General features: G+C 37.9%; 1 protein-coding gene across 1 annotated transcript in view; it reads right to left on the reverse strand.

The window, feature by feature from the left end:
- FLVCR1 (FLVCR choline and heme transporter 1) overlaps positions 1–18,608 on the reverse strand; it is a 41,684-nt gene that overhangs the window by 11,452 nt on the left and 11,624 nt on the right. Inside the window, exons 3-4 of the mRNA XM_004424897.3 lie at positions 16,210–16,350; positions 84–151 (exon numbers count right to left, since the gene is read on the reverse strand). Coding sequence (XP_004424954.2) covers positions 84–151; positions 16,210–16,350 — 209 coding nt within the window. The remainder of the gene's footprint in view (positions 1–83; positions 152–16,209; positions 16,351–18,608) is intronic.

Below are 18,608 nucleotides of genomic sequence, written 5' to 3' on the forward strand. Positions count from 1 at the left end.
TCTTATGATCCTGCTAACAGGAATTCTACTGCTAAAGAAAAATTCTGGGCCAGATGTTCAACAAGATATAGGTAGACGCTTACCTCATAATATGTCAGTATCATTTGATTTAATAATGTTGAGACTGAATAAAATGCTCCAGTCATGATACCTACAACAATAAACAGAAAACTATAAATGTACCATTAACTAGTTCATAAAGAGATAGGGACTACTCGGTGACAGTTGTGAAAATATATTGTGTTTCTCACACAGCTGACAGAAAATTAACAACTCTTGCTATTCCCTTTCAGGATGTGAACTGATCGATTTAACACCTAAACTTACTGGAGATTATGACAGTAGAATTTTGTCCTTACACCTTTATTATCATTTAGACTCAGATATACCGACCATAAATCACATCCCCTTGCATAACACTGTGGATGGCAATCATGCAATGGATTGCTTCCTGAGCGCCTGCGATGGACTCGAGCTCATCAACGTTAAAGCAAAAGGCAGAATTCCTGCTTTAGAGATCTCATCCCTGCATCAAAGACTTAAGAGACAATTAGTGATACAGTGTTAACTAAAGAATACTTAAAAAGAGAAAAATAAAAACAGTGGGTTCTCAGGAAGCACACAACTTGTTTGAATCCTCGTGTTTCCTTGCACATACAGCATGACTTTAGTTAAGTCTCTTAACCTAGCTGAGACTTGAGTTGATTATTTGCCTCTCTTTATTATTAAATATTTTGAGCATACAAAATAGTGCAGACAATAATTTAACAAACACTCTTTACTCATCACCCAGCTTTGTCAAACAACATTTTGCCATCTTTGCTTCAGATTCATTTTTCACACCTTCCCTAATCCTATTCTTCTCTTCTATTCTTTCTCAGAGGTAACCCCTATCCTGATCTTGGTGCTTATCATTTTAGATATTACAATATATGTGTATCCATAAATAACAATTAGAATTATTCTAAATGTATTTAAACCTTATATAAATAATATACTATTTGTAGCCATCTGCAACTTGCTCTTATCACTCAATATTACGGTTTTGAGATTTATCCATGTTGATACTTTTAGTTCTAGTTCGTTAGTTTTCTCTGCTGTATAATAGTCCATTGCGTGAATATACTTCAATTTAATGAACTCATCCTGTCAATAAGGCTTTCGCAGTTTTTCACTATTTAAAACAATATTGTAACGAATATTGTTTTTGTTCTTATGTATAAGGGTTTTTCTAAATATATATCTAGGAGTAGAACTACTTTCTGGATATAGCCAAATTGTTCTTCAAAACAGCTGTATCAGTTTACACTACCAGCAGAGTTCCTTACTCTACATGCTTGCAAAAATCTGTTTTCATCAGATTAAAAAAAATTTTTCTTGCCAATTTGAATGAACGTATGTGATATTGTACCTTACTCTGGTTTTGATTTCCTTGATTACTAGTAAGCCTGAGCATCATATATGAGCAATACACCCATACACAAACACATAAATGCCTTCTGGTCTCCTTGATTTGTTCTTTTCTTATTGATTAGTAGGAGTTATTTTTATATTGTAGGTACTAAACCTTTGTTGGCTATATGCATTGCAGACATTTTCTCAGTCTATGTCTTTTCACTTTTTATGGTGTCTTTTTAGAAAAGACCATTATTTTAATGTAATCATATTTATTAATCCTTTTCTTTAGAGTTTATGTTTTTTGCATTAAGAAATTCTTTTAAGAATACTAAAGATGACTTCCTATATTTGCTTTTAAAAGTTTAATGTTCTAATTTTTACCCTTTGGTCTTTAATCCACTACAATTCAGTTTTGTGCATGGTATGATGTAGAGACCTAATTTTACTTTATTTTTCCCGTATGGATAATCAATTATCCCACAACAATTTACTATATAGTTTCTCTTCTGCCAAACATCAAGTTTTCATACATACATAATGTTCTAGTCATTAGAGCTGTTCACAAATATTCTAGTTTTTCTCTTTTCAGGCATTTAGTGTCATGGCCATGTGACTTCAAATGTGAGCAAAAGTGACATTTCCCATTTTCTACCTTAGTAATCAGGGAAGCGTGTACTGAGATGTCAGCCTGGATCCCTGAGTAACTCTGATGCACGGACCACTGCTGCCAATTCACACTGAACATGTAGCATTGGCAAGAAATAAACTTTGGATGCATTAGGCCACTAAGGTTGTTTTGGTGGGGTTTCATTGTTATAATACAACCTAGCCCATGCCAACTGATACCCAGGGGTAGGTCCCTGGGCTCTCTATTCTGTCCCAGTGATCTAAGTGCCTATCCCTTGATCATACCTCACATCTTAATCACCACTGCTTTATAAATCATGACATCTGAGAATGAGTCCCTCATCTTGTTCTTCATCAAAATTATCTTTGTTGTTTTGGGCCCTTACTCTTCTTAGAAGAATTTTGGAAGTAGTCAAGTTCCATTACAAATCCTGTTTAAACTGGAGATTGCAGGATGAGGACTATAGCTGGTCTAAAGATCTTATGAAAAACCCCTGGGTGAGGAAAGGAAAGTCTCTTTAATAAATGGTGCTGGGAATACGGTCAGCCACATGCCAAAGAATGAAAGTAGATCATTATCTTACTCCATACCCAAAAATTAACTCAAAATGGATTAAAGACTTGAATGTAAGACCTGAAACCATAAAACTCCTAGAAGAAAATATAGGCAGTACACTTTTGGACGTTGGTCTTAGCAATATCTTTTTGAATATCACGCCTCCTCAGGCAAGGGAACAAAAGAAAAAATAAACAAATGGGACTACATCAAACTAAAAAGCTTCTGCATGGCAAAGGAAACTAGGAACAAAACGAAAAGACAACCTAACAATTGGAAGAATATATCTACAAATCATATATCTGATAAGGGGCTAATATACAAAATATATGAAGAACTCATACAACTCAACAACAAAAAAACAAACAACCTGATTAAAAAATGGGCAGAGGATCTGAACAGACATTTTTCCAAAAAAGCTATACAGATGGCCAACAGGCACATGAACAGATGTTCAACGTCACTAATTATCAGGGAAATACAAATCAAAACCACAATGAGATATCACCTCATGCCCATCTGAATGGCTATTATTAAAAAGACAAGAAATAACAAGTGTCAAAGAGAATACGGATAAAAGGGAACCCTCATACACTGCTGGTAGGAATGCAAACTGGTGCAGCCACTACGGAAAACAATATGGAGATTCCCCAATAAATTAAAAATGGAACTACCACATGATCCAGCTATTCCACTTCTGGGTATTTATCCAAAGAACACAAAAACACTAATTTGAAAAGACATATGCACCCCTATGTTCACTGCAGCATTATTCACAATAGCCAAGACTTGGAAACAGCCTAAGTGTCCATCAATGGATTAATGAATAAAGATGTGGTATACACACACACACACACACACACACACACACACAATGGAATACTACTCAGGTATAAAAAAAGGTGAAATCTTGCCATCTGTGACAACATGGACAGACCTTTAGGGTATTATGCTAAGCGAAGTCAGTCAGAAGGAGAAAGCCAAATACCATATAATTTCACTCATGTGGAAGATAAAAAAACAACAGCAAACAAACACATAGATACAGAGAATAGATTGGTGGTTACCAGAAGGGAAGGGTGGGAGGAAGGCGAAAGGGGTAAAAGGACATATTTGTACAGTGATGGATGGCAACTAGGCTTTTGGCATTGAACATGATTAGCCAATACAGAAGTCGAAATATAATGATGTACACCTGAAATTTATATAATGTTATAAACTAATGTTACCTCAATAAAAAAGTAAATTAAAATAAAAAAACTGGGCCGGCCCTGTGGCTTGGTGGTTAAGTGCGCGCGCTGCGATGCTGGTGGCCCGGGTTCGGATCCCGGGTGCGCATCGAGGCACCGCTTCTCCGTTCATCCTGAGGCCGAGTCCCACATACAGCAACTAGAAGGATGTGCAGCTACGACATACAACTATCCACTGGGGCTTTGGGGGGAAAAAAAATAAAATAAATAAAATCTTTAAAAAAAAAAAAAATTAAAAAATAAAAAAATAAAAAAAAAAATAAAAAAACCTGGGAGCTGGCCTTTATTACTTCTTTCCTGTTGAGTTCAGGAATGCACAGGTTACCCTGAGGAGGCCAAGAAAACAAAGGAGGCCTGTGCTCAGGCCTGAGTGTACTCTCCTGCACTGCACCCTACGATGATCTTGAATCTATTCCAGACCTGAGTAAGGATAGCAAGAGTCTGCATAAAGAATTATAATAGCAAGGAATACTGTTACCTGGATCTGGAGTATGGTATTTGTCTGAGTTTCAGATAGCAAGTAGTGCTAGGTGGGATAGTGAGGGATCATGGTTTCTCCAAATAGCCCTACCTCAAAAAAAAAATTTATCTTAGTCTGTTTGGTTCCTAAGTTTTGGACACTGTATATAATCCTAAAAACTTGTCCTAGGAGTATAGTCTCTACCCGGGCTATCCCATGTGCAAGTCTGCTCCAACATTATGTATATAACACTAGGCATGGAGGGGGACAGGCGCACTTTCATAAAGTGTGATGTGACTCTCACTCATTCAAACACTGTGATCCCTAACTATGGACCCCTTTGGTGAAGAATATGAGGCTGAGAAACTTCTCCAACTGCCCCGCAGAATATTATCAAATTCTCTACAGTGTACCCAACTCCTTCTTTCTAATTCCTTCACCAAGTAAACTGTTTAATTTCATAAGCAGTGCTCGTATCTGGCCTTTCCATTAATCCAAGTCTACAACTGGCATTTGTTAATACAATGGGCCTGTAAGGTTAACTGACATCATTGTAATCTTGAGTCTTCCATAAACATGGTATATCCCCTCAATTAATTTAGATCTTCTCTTATGTCTTTTAATGTTTCACAAATATATAATTTATAAAGTTCTTTTGGCAGATTCCTAGGCATCTTATAGTTTTGGTTGCTATTATAAAAGGTATCTTTCTACAGGAATGCAATTCCTGTAAATACATAGGAATGCAATTGATACTTTCACATTGTCAGATATCTAGTAATCTTGCCAAACTCATTCTTATTAGTTCTAATAGTTGTCTGTAGGTTCTCTTGCATTATTTTTCTAGACCAGGGGGGTCAGTAAACATTTTCTGTAAAGGGCCAGACAATAAATATTGTTAGCTTTGCAGGCCATATGGTCTCTGATGCAACTACACAAAACTGCCCTTGTAGTTCAGAAGCAGCCAGACAACATGTAAAAAACAAAACTTTATGTATAAAAATAGGCAACAGCCAGATTTGGCTCACAGGCCATAGTTTGCTGATCTCTGGTATACATAATGGTATTATCTGTGAATAATAGCATCTTTTTTCTTTTCAATTCATACAGTTTTCATTTTTCTTGTATTACTGGGCCAGCCAGGACTTCCAGTTGGATGCTGAATAGGAGTGGTGACAGCAGGCACCCTTGCTTTAAGGGATACTTCTTACTGATTCTTAAGGGGAATGCTTCTAAGGTTCTGCCTGTAGAATGTGTTTGCTATAGGGTTTTCATAGATATACTTTATCAGGTTCAGAAAGTTCATTTTTCTTCTCAGTTTGCTAAAAGTCTTTAATCATTAGGTATTGAATTCTACCAAATGCTTTCTTCTCAGTTACTGGGTAAAATTTCCTCTTTGATCTATTACTGTGGTAAATTATTATTTTTTTTGTGAGGAAGATTAGGTCTGAGCTAACATCTGATGCCAATCCTCCTCTTTTCTGCTGAGGAAGATTGGTGCTGAGCTTACATCCGTGCCTATCTTCCTCTACTTTATATGGGACGCTGCCACAGCATGGCTTGACAAGGGGTGTGTCGGTGTGCTCCTGGGGTCCCAACCTGCGAACCCCGGGCCGCTAAAGCAGAGCTCACACACTTAACCACTATCCCACTGGGCCGGCCCCTACTGTGGTAAATTATATTCATAAATTTCTAGTACTAAATCATTTCTCACTCCTGAGATAAACCAAACTTGCTCAGGATGTGTTATCATTTTCATAAATTGCTGGATTACTTTTGGTAATATTTTATTTTGGATTTTTACACCTAGGTTCATAAGTGAAATTGGCCTATAATTTTTCTTTTACATTTTCCTTGTCTGATTTTGATATCAAGGTTATACTAGCCTCACAAATAAGTTTCAGATGATAACAGTGATTGCCTCCGGGGAGGGGAACTGGGTGATCTGGGGACAGAGATGAGGGAAGACTAACTTTTCATTGTACATCCTTTGTACCTTTTGAATTTTGTACAAATAAATAAAATTCAGCATTAAGAGAACTCAGAGTCTTCATTTATAAAGTAGGTATGATAATCTTTCAGTCTCAAAAAGTTACATGAAATAACATATATGAAAACCCTTTATAAAATTCAAACAACTAAAAAAAAAAATTTCACCTAATAATTTCTGTATAATCAAGTAAGTACTAAATGATGTGATATAGGGCCGGCCCCGTGGCTTAGCGGTTAAGTGCGCGCGCTCCGCTGCTGGCAGCCTGGGTTCGGATCCCGGGTGCGCACCGACACACCGCTTCTCCGGCCATGCTGAGGCCGCATGCCACATACAGCAACTAGAAGGATGTGCAGCTATGACATACAACTATCTATTGGGGCTTTGGGGGGAAATAAATAAATAAATAAATAAATAAATAAATAAATAAATAAAAATTAAATGATGTGATATAAAAGATACACAAACTCTGCAGAAATCATAGTAGTCAGAGAAGGCACCATCAAAGACCCTCGCTGGGGCTGGCCTGGTGGCACATGGCACAGTGGTTAACTTCAGGCACTCCGCTTCAACAGCCCAGGGTTTGCAGGTTCAGATCCCAGGCACAGACCTACACACCACTCATCAAGTCATGCTGTGGAGGCATTCTACATACAAAATAGAGGAAGACTGGCACAGATGTTAGCTGAGGGACAATCTTCCTCAAGCAAAAAGAGGAAGATCAGCAAGATGTTAGCTCTGGGCCAATCTTCCTCACACAAAACAAACAAACAAACAAACAAAAAAAGACTCTTGCTTGTGCCACTTCCCTCTTCTTTTTCTATGCAAATCTAAGCCGCCCTTCAAGGCCAGGCTCAACCACCTCCTCTGCTGTGATGCTCTCCCTGCCATCCACACTCCTTCTCTTCACTTATCCTGTCCCAAATTGTGTGTTCTGAAGGCTTCTAGCACGCACTTGCCATACAACTTCTCGTGTTGTTACCTGTCTGATAAATAACTCTTAATTACTCTTACAAGTTATAAGTAACTTGTTTACTTTTCAGATGTTTATATAATTATGTTATCTCCTCAATTGGATTATAACCACTTCAGGGTGGAAATCATATATTGCTTATATCATGCTTCTTTCTAGCCCACATAGTATCTAGGGTGCTATTATACATTAGTTGATACTTGATAATTATTGATGGAATAAATGAATGAATAACAATATGAACAACAAGTGTGATAAACATTAAGCTAGCTGTTGTAGGACTGCTTAAGGAAAAAAAGGAGCACATTTCAGGTAAAAGAAATAATGGCATAAAATTACAGAGATTAGAATTAATAGTGTATATGCATGTAGAGGCATGTCTGTGTGTCTGAGTATATGTGTCTGTGACAAGGTGTTGGTTATAAATTTGGGAAAGAGAATTTTGTATTGGGAAACGGTGAAAGAAGACACCTTAAACGACAATCTAAGAAATAAATTTGCTCTAACAGGTAATAGTGAGCCACTGTATTTTCTCTACTTCCTAGTTATGAGTTTTAACTTTAAGCTAACTAGTGGAGGTAACCAGCAAAATTAAGAAAAGGAACTATGACATGAAGTATTTAATGAAGAGATGATTTGCTTCATTGCTTCCAACATCCGGGATTTGCTTTAAAATATTCCAGGAAAAAGTGCAGGAAATAGATAAAGCAAGAATGGTGAAATGCTGATAACTGTTGAAGCTGGGTGATGGTGGGTACACAGGAATTCATTAGATTAAATGTTTCACTTTTGTGTTTAACAATTTCCACTAAAAAAAGGGAGTGAGGGAAGTAATCCTGGCAGAAGGGTAAGAGTTTAGGTCAGGGTGTAAACTGCTACAATTTGTAAAACAATTTATGTACCAGGGTGTGTACTCCCCAAAAAATGTAAAGAAGAAAACAGCAGTGAGTGACTTCTGAAGGCAAGTAAGACAGAAATAGGCAGTGTTGGTGGTTAATATACAGTGTTAATATAAAAAACAAAAAATAAACTGTCAGAAATCTCTGAATGGAACCAAATGTGTGTTGGCGCCTGAAGTCAAAGCTACAGTGTTAGGATGTATATCTGTCAGCTATCCTGAAAGATCTAGAAGGATGAGAATTGTTTTTAAAACTTAGAACTGGTTAAGGTGACCTCCTTAAAATCTAGTTTTGAATGAGGAGTTAAAATAGATGCTAATTTCCACAGGGTCAAAGAAAGGAACTATTAATGACATTGCCCATATGTTTACAATGGTCATGACTATAGTTCATAAAGGACCTAAAATACTCTGTGGCGACTCACAAAAGACAACAGTGCTTCCCAATTTGAGATCTTTTTTTTTTTTTTTGTGAGGAAGACTGGCTCTGAGCTAACATCCATTGCCAATCCTCCTCTTTTTGCTGAGGAAGACCGGCTCTGAGCTAACATCTATTGCCAATCCTCCTCTTTTTTTTTTTTCCCTTTTTCTCCCCAAAGCCCCAGTAGACAGTTGTATGTCGCAGTTGCACATCCTTCTAGTTGCTGTATGTAGGACGTCACCTCAGCATGGCCAGACAAGCGGTGCGTTGGTGATGTGCGCCCAGGATCCGAACCCAGGCTGCCAGTAGCGGAGCATGCACACTTAACCGCTAAGCCACGGGGCCGGCCCCAGATCTATTATATTTTTATTTTAAAAACGTAAGAAAATCCATTCTGAAGTTTTTGCTTTTAGTTCAAAATTTAAGTTTATGATATGCTATAATTATCGTTATAGAGTTAAACATATCTAATAATTAAAGCTCAAACCACTAGATTAAGGGGAGTGACGTCAGCATCACGGCGAACTGAGCTGTTCCCTTTGTCTCTCCCCTCTAAGTTACAACTAAACGGACATTCATTAACCAACAGAGGATTCCCTACACAGAACAGGACACCTGAGAGATACATGCAGCCATACACCTGAAGGTGGGTGGACCAGATTCCAGGAAGCAGCAGGACTAGGTGAGTGCACCCCTCCGCCTCCCCGGCAGCAGTGAGCCAGATCACAGAGCCTCAGACAGCAGCCGGGGCAACTATAAGAGGAGGTGGGGACACCCTGGCCTGCACACATGAGTGCTTTCAAAGTAGCAGTCTGGCCTGTGGAAGCCCCCACTGTGCAGCAGTGGCCCCGCCCATGGGAATGCTCCCCATGGAGTGGCGGCAGCACAGCACCCAGGAAGGTGCGCCACCCACCAACAGCAGCGGTTCAGTCAAACCACCCGCAAGCGCAGTGCCAGCCCGAGCATGTCCACCCTGCCCACTGAGCCCAGAGGCCCCACCCACACAAGAGCAACCCGCTGAGCACCTGTGGCCAGCCTGTGCAAAGGCAGAGCATCCCTACCCACACAACTTCCCACAGATGGGGCGAGATCAGAAAACACAGCTCCCAATCCCCCCGAGTGCTGGGAGGTAGAATCTGCGACCTGATATTACCACAAATATGCCAGCAAAGGATCCATTCATCAAACACCATGAAGAACTACAGTAACAACTCAGAGCAGAAAGAAGCTGACAAGTCTCCAGAAACCAATTATGAAGTCACAGAAATTTATAGTCTAAATGACAGAAAATTTAAAATATTTGTCATAAAGAAACTCAACAAGTTACAAGAAAACTCACAAAGACAATTCAATGAGCTCAAAAATAAAATTAATGAGCAGAAGGAATACTTCACCAAAGAGATTTAAGCCCTTAAAAAAAACCATTCAGAAATTCTGGATATGAAGAACATAATTAATGAGATAAAAAATAATTTACAAACCATAAAAAATAGAGCACACATTACGAAGGACAGAATTAGTGAATTAGAGGATAGAAATCTAGAAATGCTTCAGGTGGAGGAGGAGAAAGAAGTAAGATTTTTTAAAAAATGAAGAAATTCAAGAAATATCTGACTCAGTTAGGAAAAGCTGCATAAGAATTATAGGTATTCCAGAGGGTGAAGTGGGGGAGAAAGGAGCAGAGAGCTTGTTCAAAGAAATAATTGCTGAGAACTTCCCAAACCTTGGGAAGGAACTGGACTTATAGTATATGAAGCCAACAGAACTCCTAATTACATCAATGCAAAAAGACCTTCACCAAGGCACATAACAGTAAAACTGGCAAAAGTTAATGACAAAAACAATATTAAGGGAACAAGGCAGAAGAAAATAACCTAGAAAGGAACCCCTATCAGGCTTTCAGTGGATTTCTCAGCAGAAACCTTACTAGGAGAGAATGGAATAATATATTCAAAATACTGAAAGAGGGCCGGCCCCGTGGCTTAGCGGTTAAGTGCGTGCGCTCCGCTGCTGGTGGCCTGGGTTCAGATCCCGGGCACGCACCGATGCACTGCTTCTCCGGCCATGCTGAGGCTGCGTCCCACATACAGCAACCAGAAGGATGTGCAGCTATGACATACAACTATCTACTGGGGCTTTGGGGGGGGGAATACTGAAAGACAAAAACTTTCAGCCAAGAATACTCTATCCAGTGAAACTATCCTTCAGATACAATGCAGAAATAAAAGCTTTCCCAGATAAACAAAAGCTGAGGGAGTTCATCACCACTAGACATCCCCATAAGAAATGATGAAGGAAGCCTCCTACCTGAAACAAAAAGGCAAAAGCTTACAAAGCGTTGAGCAACGAGATAAACAGACAGACAAAATCAGAAAATTGCAGCTATCAGAACAGGTCAGTAAACACTTAAGTATAACATAAAAGATAAAGGGAAGAAAAGCATTAAAAATAACTATAAACACTTCAATTTAGTCACAAACTCACAACACAGAATAATTTGTGACAATAATGACTCAGAAGGGGAAGCAGAAAGGGATGGAACCTGCTTAGGCTAATGGAGATAAGAGGCTATCAGAAAAGGGACTATCTCATCTATGAGATCTTTTATACAAACCTCATGGTAACCACTAAAAAAAAATCAAAGCAGAGACACAAACCACAAATAAAGAGAAAACTGAGAAAACCATCACAAAAAACCACCAAACTGAAATGGCAGTCAGAAATATAAGGGAAGAGAAACAATGGATATACAGAACGCCTGGAAAACAAGAGATAAAATGGCAGTGTTAAGCCTTCATATATGGATAATCACTCTAAATGTAAATGGATTGAATTCTCCAATCAAAAGACACAGAGTGGCTGGATGGATTAAAAAACAAGACCCAACAATACGCTGCCTCCAGGAAACACATCTCAGCTCTAAAGACAAAAATAGGCTCAGAGTGAAGGAACAGCAGATGATACTCCAAGGAAATGGCAAGCAAAAGAAAGCAGGCGTTGCCCTACTTATATCAGACAAAGCAGACTCCAAGAATAAAAAGACAAAGAGAGACAAAGAGGAGCAGTATATAATGATAAAAGGCACATTCTACCAAGAGAACATAACACTTATGAATATATATGCACCTAACACAGGAGCACCAAAGTATATAAAGCAACACCTAAAAGGAGAAATTGATAGCAACGCAGTAATAGTAGGGGACCTCAACACCCCACTCACATCAATGGATAGATCATCCAGACAGAAAATCAACAAGGAAACAGTGGCCTTAAATGAAACACTAGGCCAGATGGACTTAATAGATATATATAGAACAGTCCATTCAAAAACAGAGAACACACATTCTTCTCAAGTGCACATGGAACATTCTCAAAGATAGACCATATGTTGGGAAACAAGGCAAGCCTCAATAAATTTAAGAAGACTGATATCAGGGCTGGCCCCATGGCTTAGAGGTTAAGTGCGTGCGCTCCAGTGCTGGTGGCCCGGGTTCAGATCCCGGGCGCGCACCGACGCACCGCTTCTCCGGCCAAGCTGAGGCCGTGTCCCACATACAGCAACTAGAAGGATGTGCAGCTATGACATACAACTATCTACTGGGCTTTGGGGGAAAAAATAAATAAATAAAATAAAATAAAATAAAATAAAATAAAATAAAATAAAATAAAAAAAGAAGACTGATATCATATCAACCATCTTTTCTGACCACCATGCTATGAAACCAAGAAAAAAGCTGGGAAAGTCACAAATATGTGGAGACTAAACAACATGCTACTGAACAACCATTGGATCAATGAAGAAATCCAAGGAGAAATCAAAAAATACCTGGAGACAAATGAAAATGAAAATACATCATACCAATTCTTATGGGATGCAGTAAAAGTAGTACTAAGATAGAAATTTTAAGCAATACAGGCCCAGCTCAACAAACAAGAAAAATCTCAAATAAGCAATCTTAAACTACACTGAACAGAACTAGAAAAAGAACAAAGCCCAAAGTCAGCAGGAGGGAAATAATAAAAATTAGAGCAGAAATAAATGAAATAGAGACTAAAAAAAGAAGTAGAAAGAATCAATGAAACTAAGAGCTGGTTCTTTGAGAAGATAAACAAAATTGACAAATCCTTAGCCAGACTCACTAAAAAAAAAAGAGAGAAGACTCAAACAAATAAAATTAGAAATGAAAGAGGAGAAATTAGAACAGATACCACAAAAATACAAAGGATTATAAGAGAATACAATGAAAAACTATATGCCAACAAATTGGACAACCTAGAAGAAATGGATAAATTCTTAGACTCATACAATCTCCCAAAACTGAAGAAGAAACAGAGAATCTGAATAGACCAATCAAAAGTAAAGAGATTGAAACAGTAATCAAAAACCTCCCAAAAGACCAAACATTCAAAGATTTAATACCTATCCTTCTCAAACTATTCCAAAAAATTGAAGAAGATGGAATGCTTCCTAACTCATTCTATGAGGCCAACATTACTCTGATACCAAAACCAGACAAGGACAACACAAAGAAGGAAACTTACAGGCCAATATCGCTGATGAACATAGAGGCAAAAATCCTCAACAAAATATTGGCAAACCAAATACAACAACGCATTAAAAAGATCAGACACCATGATCAAGTGGGATTTATACCAGGGACACAGGGCTGGTTCAACATCTGCAAATCAATCAATGTGATACACCACATTAAGAAAATGAGGAATAAAAATTACATGATCATCTTAATAGATGCAGAGAAAGAATCTGACAAGATCCAGCATCCATTTATGATAAAAATTCCAATAAAATGGATATAGAAGGAAAGTACCTCAACATAACAAAGGCCATATATGACAAACCCAAAGTCAACATCATACTTAATGGTGAAAAACTGAAAGCCATCCCTCTGAGAACAGGAACAAGATGAGGGTGCCCAGCCTCACCACTCCTCTTCAACACAGTACTGGAGATTTTGGTCAGAGCAATTAGGTAAGAAAAAGAAATAAAAGGTATCCAAATTGGAAAGGAAGAAGTGAAACTCTCGCTATTTGTGGGTGACATGATTCTATATATAGAAAACCCTAAAGAATCCACCATGAAACTATTAGAAATAATCAACAACTACAGCAAAATTGCAGGGTACAAAATCAACTTATAAAAATCAGTTGCATTTCTTTTTTTTTTTTTTTTTAAAGATTTTATTTATTCATTTTTCCCCCCAAAGCCCCAGTAGACAGTTGTATGTCATAGCTGCACATCCTTCCAGTTGCTGTATGCGGGACGTGGCCCCAGCATGGCCAGAGAAGCAGTACGTCGGTGCACGCCCGGGATCCGAACCCCGGGCCGCCAGCAGCGGAGCGCGTGCACCTAACCGCTAAGCCATGGGGCCAGCCCTCAGTTGCATTTCTATACACTAATAATGAACTAGCAGAAAGAGAAGTCGAGAACACGATCCCATTTACAATCGCTTATTACAATTACTTATTACAAAAAGAATAAAATATCTAGGAATAAATTTAACCAAGGAGGTGAAAGATCTATACACTGAAAAGTGTAAGACATTATTGAAAGAAATTGAAGAAGACATAAAGAAATGGAAAGTTATTCCATGCTCATGGATTGGAAGAATAAACATAGTTAAAATGTCCATATTACGGAGAGCAATCTACAGATTCAGTGGAATTCCAATCAGAATCCCAATGACATTCTTCATGGAAATAGAGCAAAGAATCCTAAAATTCATATGGAACAACAAAAGACCCCGAATAGCCAAAAGAATCCTGAGAAAAAAGAACAAAGCTGGAAGCATCACAATCCCTGACTTCAAAATATACTACAAAGCTATACTAATCAAAACAGCATGATACTGGCACAAAAACAGACACACAGATCAATAGAACAGAATTGAAAGCCCACAAATAAAACAACACATCCATAGATGTGTGGACAGCTAATCTTTGACAAAGGAGCCAAGAACAAATGGAGAAAGGAAAGTCTCTTCAATAAATGGTGCTGGGAAAACTGGACAGCCACATGTAAAATAATGAAAGTAGACCATTATCTTACACCATACACAAAAATTAACTCAAAATGGATTAAAGACTTGAATGTAAGACCTGAAACCATAAAAATCCTAGAAGAAAATATAGGCAGTACACTCTTTGACATCCGTCTTAGCTGCATCTTTTTGAATACCATGTCTACTCAGGCAAGGGAAACAAAAGAAAAAATAAACAAATGGGATGACATCAGACTAAAAAGCTTCTGCACAGCAAAGGAAACCATGAACAAAACGAAAAGACAACCCACCAACTGGGAGAAAATATTTGCAAATCATATATCCAACAAGCAGTTAATCTCCAAAATATATACAACTCGACAACAAAAAAACAAACAACCCAAGCAAAAAATGGGCAGAGGATATGAACGGACGTTTTTTCAAAGAAGATATACAGATGAAAAGACAACGCATGAAAAGATGTTCAACATCACTAATCATTAGGGAAATGCAAATCAAAACTACAATGAGACATCACCTCACACCTGTCGAACGGCTATAACTACCAAGACAAAAAAATAACAAACGTTGGAGAGGATGTGGAGAAAAGGGAACCCTCATAGACTGCTGGTGGGAATGCAAATGGTGCAGCCACTATGGAAAACAGTATGGAGATTTCCCAAAAAATTAAAAAATTAAAATAGAAATACCATACGATCCAGCTATCCCACTGCTGGGTATTTATCCAAAAAACATGAAATTGACAATTCAAAGAGATTTATGTACACCTACGTCACTGCAGCATTATTCACAATAGCCAAGATGTGGAAGCAACCCACGTGTCCAACATTTGATGAATGGATAAAGATGTGGTATATATATACAATGGAATACTACTCAACCATAAAAAAAAAAAAAAGACAAAATTGGGGGCTGGCCTGGTGGCGTAGTGGTTAAGTTCACGCACTCTGCTTTGGCGGTCAGGGGTTCGTGGGTTTGGATCCCAGGCATGGACCTATGCACCACTTATCAACCATGCTGTGGCAGGCATCCCACACATAAAGTAGAGGAAGATGGGCACAGATGTTAGCCCATGGCTAATGTTCCTCACCAAGAAAAAAAAAGACAAAAAATCATCCCACTTGCAACAACAAGGATAGACCTTGAGGGTATTATGTTAAGTGAAATAAGCCAGAAGAGAAAGACAAACACGGTATGATTTCATGCATATGTACACCTGAAATTATACAATGTTATAAACCAATATGACCTCAATAAAATAAGTGAAGGAAAAAAAAAAACCACTAGGGGCTGGCCTGGTCGTGTATTGGTTAGGTTTGCACACTCCGCTTCGGTGGCCTAGGGTTTGCAGGTTCAGATCCCGGGTGCAGACCTACACACCACTTATCAAGCCATCCTGTGGCAACATCCCATATACAAGATAGAGGAAGACTGGCGCAGATGTTAGCTGAGGCACAGTCTTCCTCAAGCAAAAAGAGGAAGATTGGCAAGAGATGTTAGCTCAGGGCCAATCTTCCTCACCAAAAAACAAACAAACAAAAAACACTAGATTAAATGAAAAGAATCTATAATGCTCCAAGGTTTATATAGACATCAAAGAAAAGAAAACCACTTACCATACGTTATCAGTAGAAGAACAAAAGGAATGTTTTTAAATAGGTTCCTTATTGACTTCTTATAGGAGTACTTTTCAGGGGAACTGTCTTGGATCGCTGCTTGAGCCTGACTTGGTGGATACCGAGGTTTTTCTTTGAATGCTGGAAACATACATAAAAAGGCAATTAAATATATGTATCTTCCTCAGTGAGCAGACTAAATTCAGTTTAAGTTTAAAGAGGTAGTGAACGTCTTTTACAGTGAGGCTTTTCATTTTCACTAATTTCTAAGTGAAGAACATTTGGCATTATCATCTCAGCCCTCTGAAAGTGACTAAAATGCAGAGATTTGGCCAATTCACATAACTGAACTGCAAAACCATATTATGTCACAACCTTGCCTGCTGATTATTCCATTTTTAGTTAAGCAAGATCAATTTTTATTATACTAGGCATTCAACAATTCTATTTTTAAATTTAGTTCAATTTGTAATTAGATATGAGCAAGCCAATATATTATCGAACTTTTAGAAGACTGTCTTGAGTTAATAATTATTTTCTTCTGATATTTGATATAAAGTTTATCATCTGATCCAATTATACCTCTAGAACTGAAAAGGTCCAGGTGGATTCATGGGAGCAGAACTAGGTCTTCTTGTTGACTCACTCTAGCTGCATATGGACAATCTAGGGGTAAAGCTGAGAGACAGAAAAGGTGATACACGGTTTTTGATACTGTAAGTTCTAGCGCTGCTGGTTTCTATGGAGTTAGAGATAGATTTCATAGCGTTCTCAGCCAGACATTTAGAGATTGCTCTTTTGATGGGCAGGGAAGGATCTACCAAATTCCTGTAACAGATGGCTAGGAAGAGATTTCTGTAGTTTAGGCTAGTCAGAATTCAAAACTACTTGAGAAAGAGCTGAACTGTGAAAATTTGGTACATCAAAAATTAAAATCTAGTTTTAGCATTGACTCAAAAATTTAAACTAAGATAGATGGAAAATACTGTACTTCATTGAATATAAGATGCTCTGATGCCGGCACTCAATGATCTTGCCAGATATCAATACAAGGTTTCCATATAATCATGTCTCAACTGCCACCAATGTTACGCGCCATTGATTTTTTTTTTATTGTAGTAAGAACACTTAACATGAAATCTACCCTAATAAATTTTTAAGTGCACAACACAGTAATTGTTAACTATAAGCATAATGTTGCATAGCAGATCTCTAAAACTTATTCATCTTAGATTCTACTGATTATTAAAGGCATCTCCATTTCAGAGATTTCATGAAAAAAATGTACACTTTAAAATCTATGAAATAGGGTAAATTCAAAAACCAAAAAAAGGCAAATGGATTGAGAAAAAAGTAATATTTTCTAAAAGATTAGAATTTCTTCTTTCTCTTTCTCTATAGTGGCTATTTCTTTCTTCCAACAAGTTATCAAAGTTCCAACAACATTTTTCACAGAAATAGAACAAAGAATCCTAAAATTCATATGGAACAACAAAAGACCCCGAATAGCTAAAGGAATCCTGAGAAAAAAGAACAAAGCTGGAGGTATCACACTCCCTGATTTCAAAATATACTACAAAGCTATAGTAACCAAAACAGCATGGTACTGGCACAAAAACAGACACACAGATCAATGGAATAGAATCGAAAGCCCAGAAATAAACCCACACTCTATGGACAGCTAATCTCTGACAAAGGAGCCAAGAACAAATGGGGAAAAGAAAGTCTCTTCAACAAATGGTGTTGGGAAAACTGGATAGCCATATGCAAAAAAATGAAAGTAGACCCTTACCTTACACCATACACAAAAATTAACTCCAAATGGATTAAAGACTTGAATGTAAGACCTGAAACTGTGAAACTTCTAGAAGAAAACATAGGCAGTACGCTCTTCGACATCGGTCTTAGCAACATCTTTTCAAACACCACGTCTGACCAGGCAAGAGAAACAATAGAAAAAATAAACAAATGGGACTACATCAAACTAAAAAGCTTCTGCACAGCAAAGGAAACCATCAACAAAACGAAAAGACAACCTAACAATTGGGAGAAGATATTTGCAAACCATACTTCTGATAAGGGCTTAATCTCCAAAATATATAAAGAACTCATGCATCTCAACAACAAAAAAACTACCAACCCAATTAAAAAATGGGCAAAAGACCTGAACAGACATTTCTCCAAAGAAGATAGACGGATGGCAAACAGACACATGAAAAGATGTTCAAAATCATTAACTATCAGGGAAATGCAAATCAAAACTACAATGAGATATCACCTCACGCCCGTCAGAATGGCTATAATTAACAAGACAGGAAACACCATGTGTTGGAGAGGATGTGGAGAGAAGGGAACTCTCATACACTGCTGGTGGGAGTGCAAACTGGTGCAGCCACTAT

This window comes from Ceratotherium simum, chromosome 2 (genome assembly GCF_057802395.1).
Source record: "Ceratotherium simum simum isolate JZ-2026a chromosome 2, ASM5780239v1, whole genome shotgun sequence".
NCBI classification, from domain to species: Eukaryota; Metazoa; Chordata; class Mammalia; order Perissodactyla; family Rhinocerotidae; genus Ceratotherium; species Ceratotherium simum.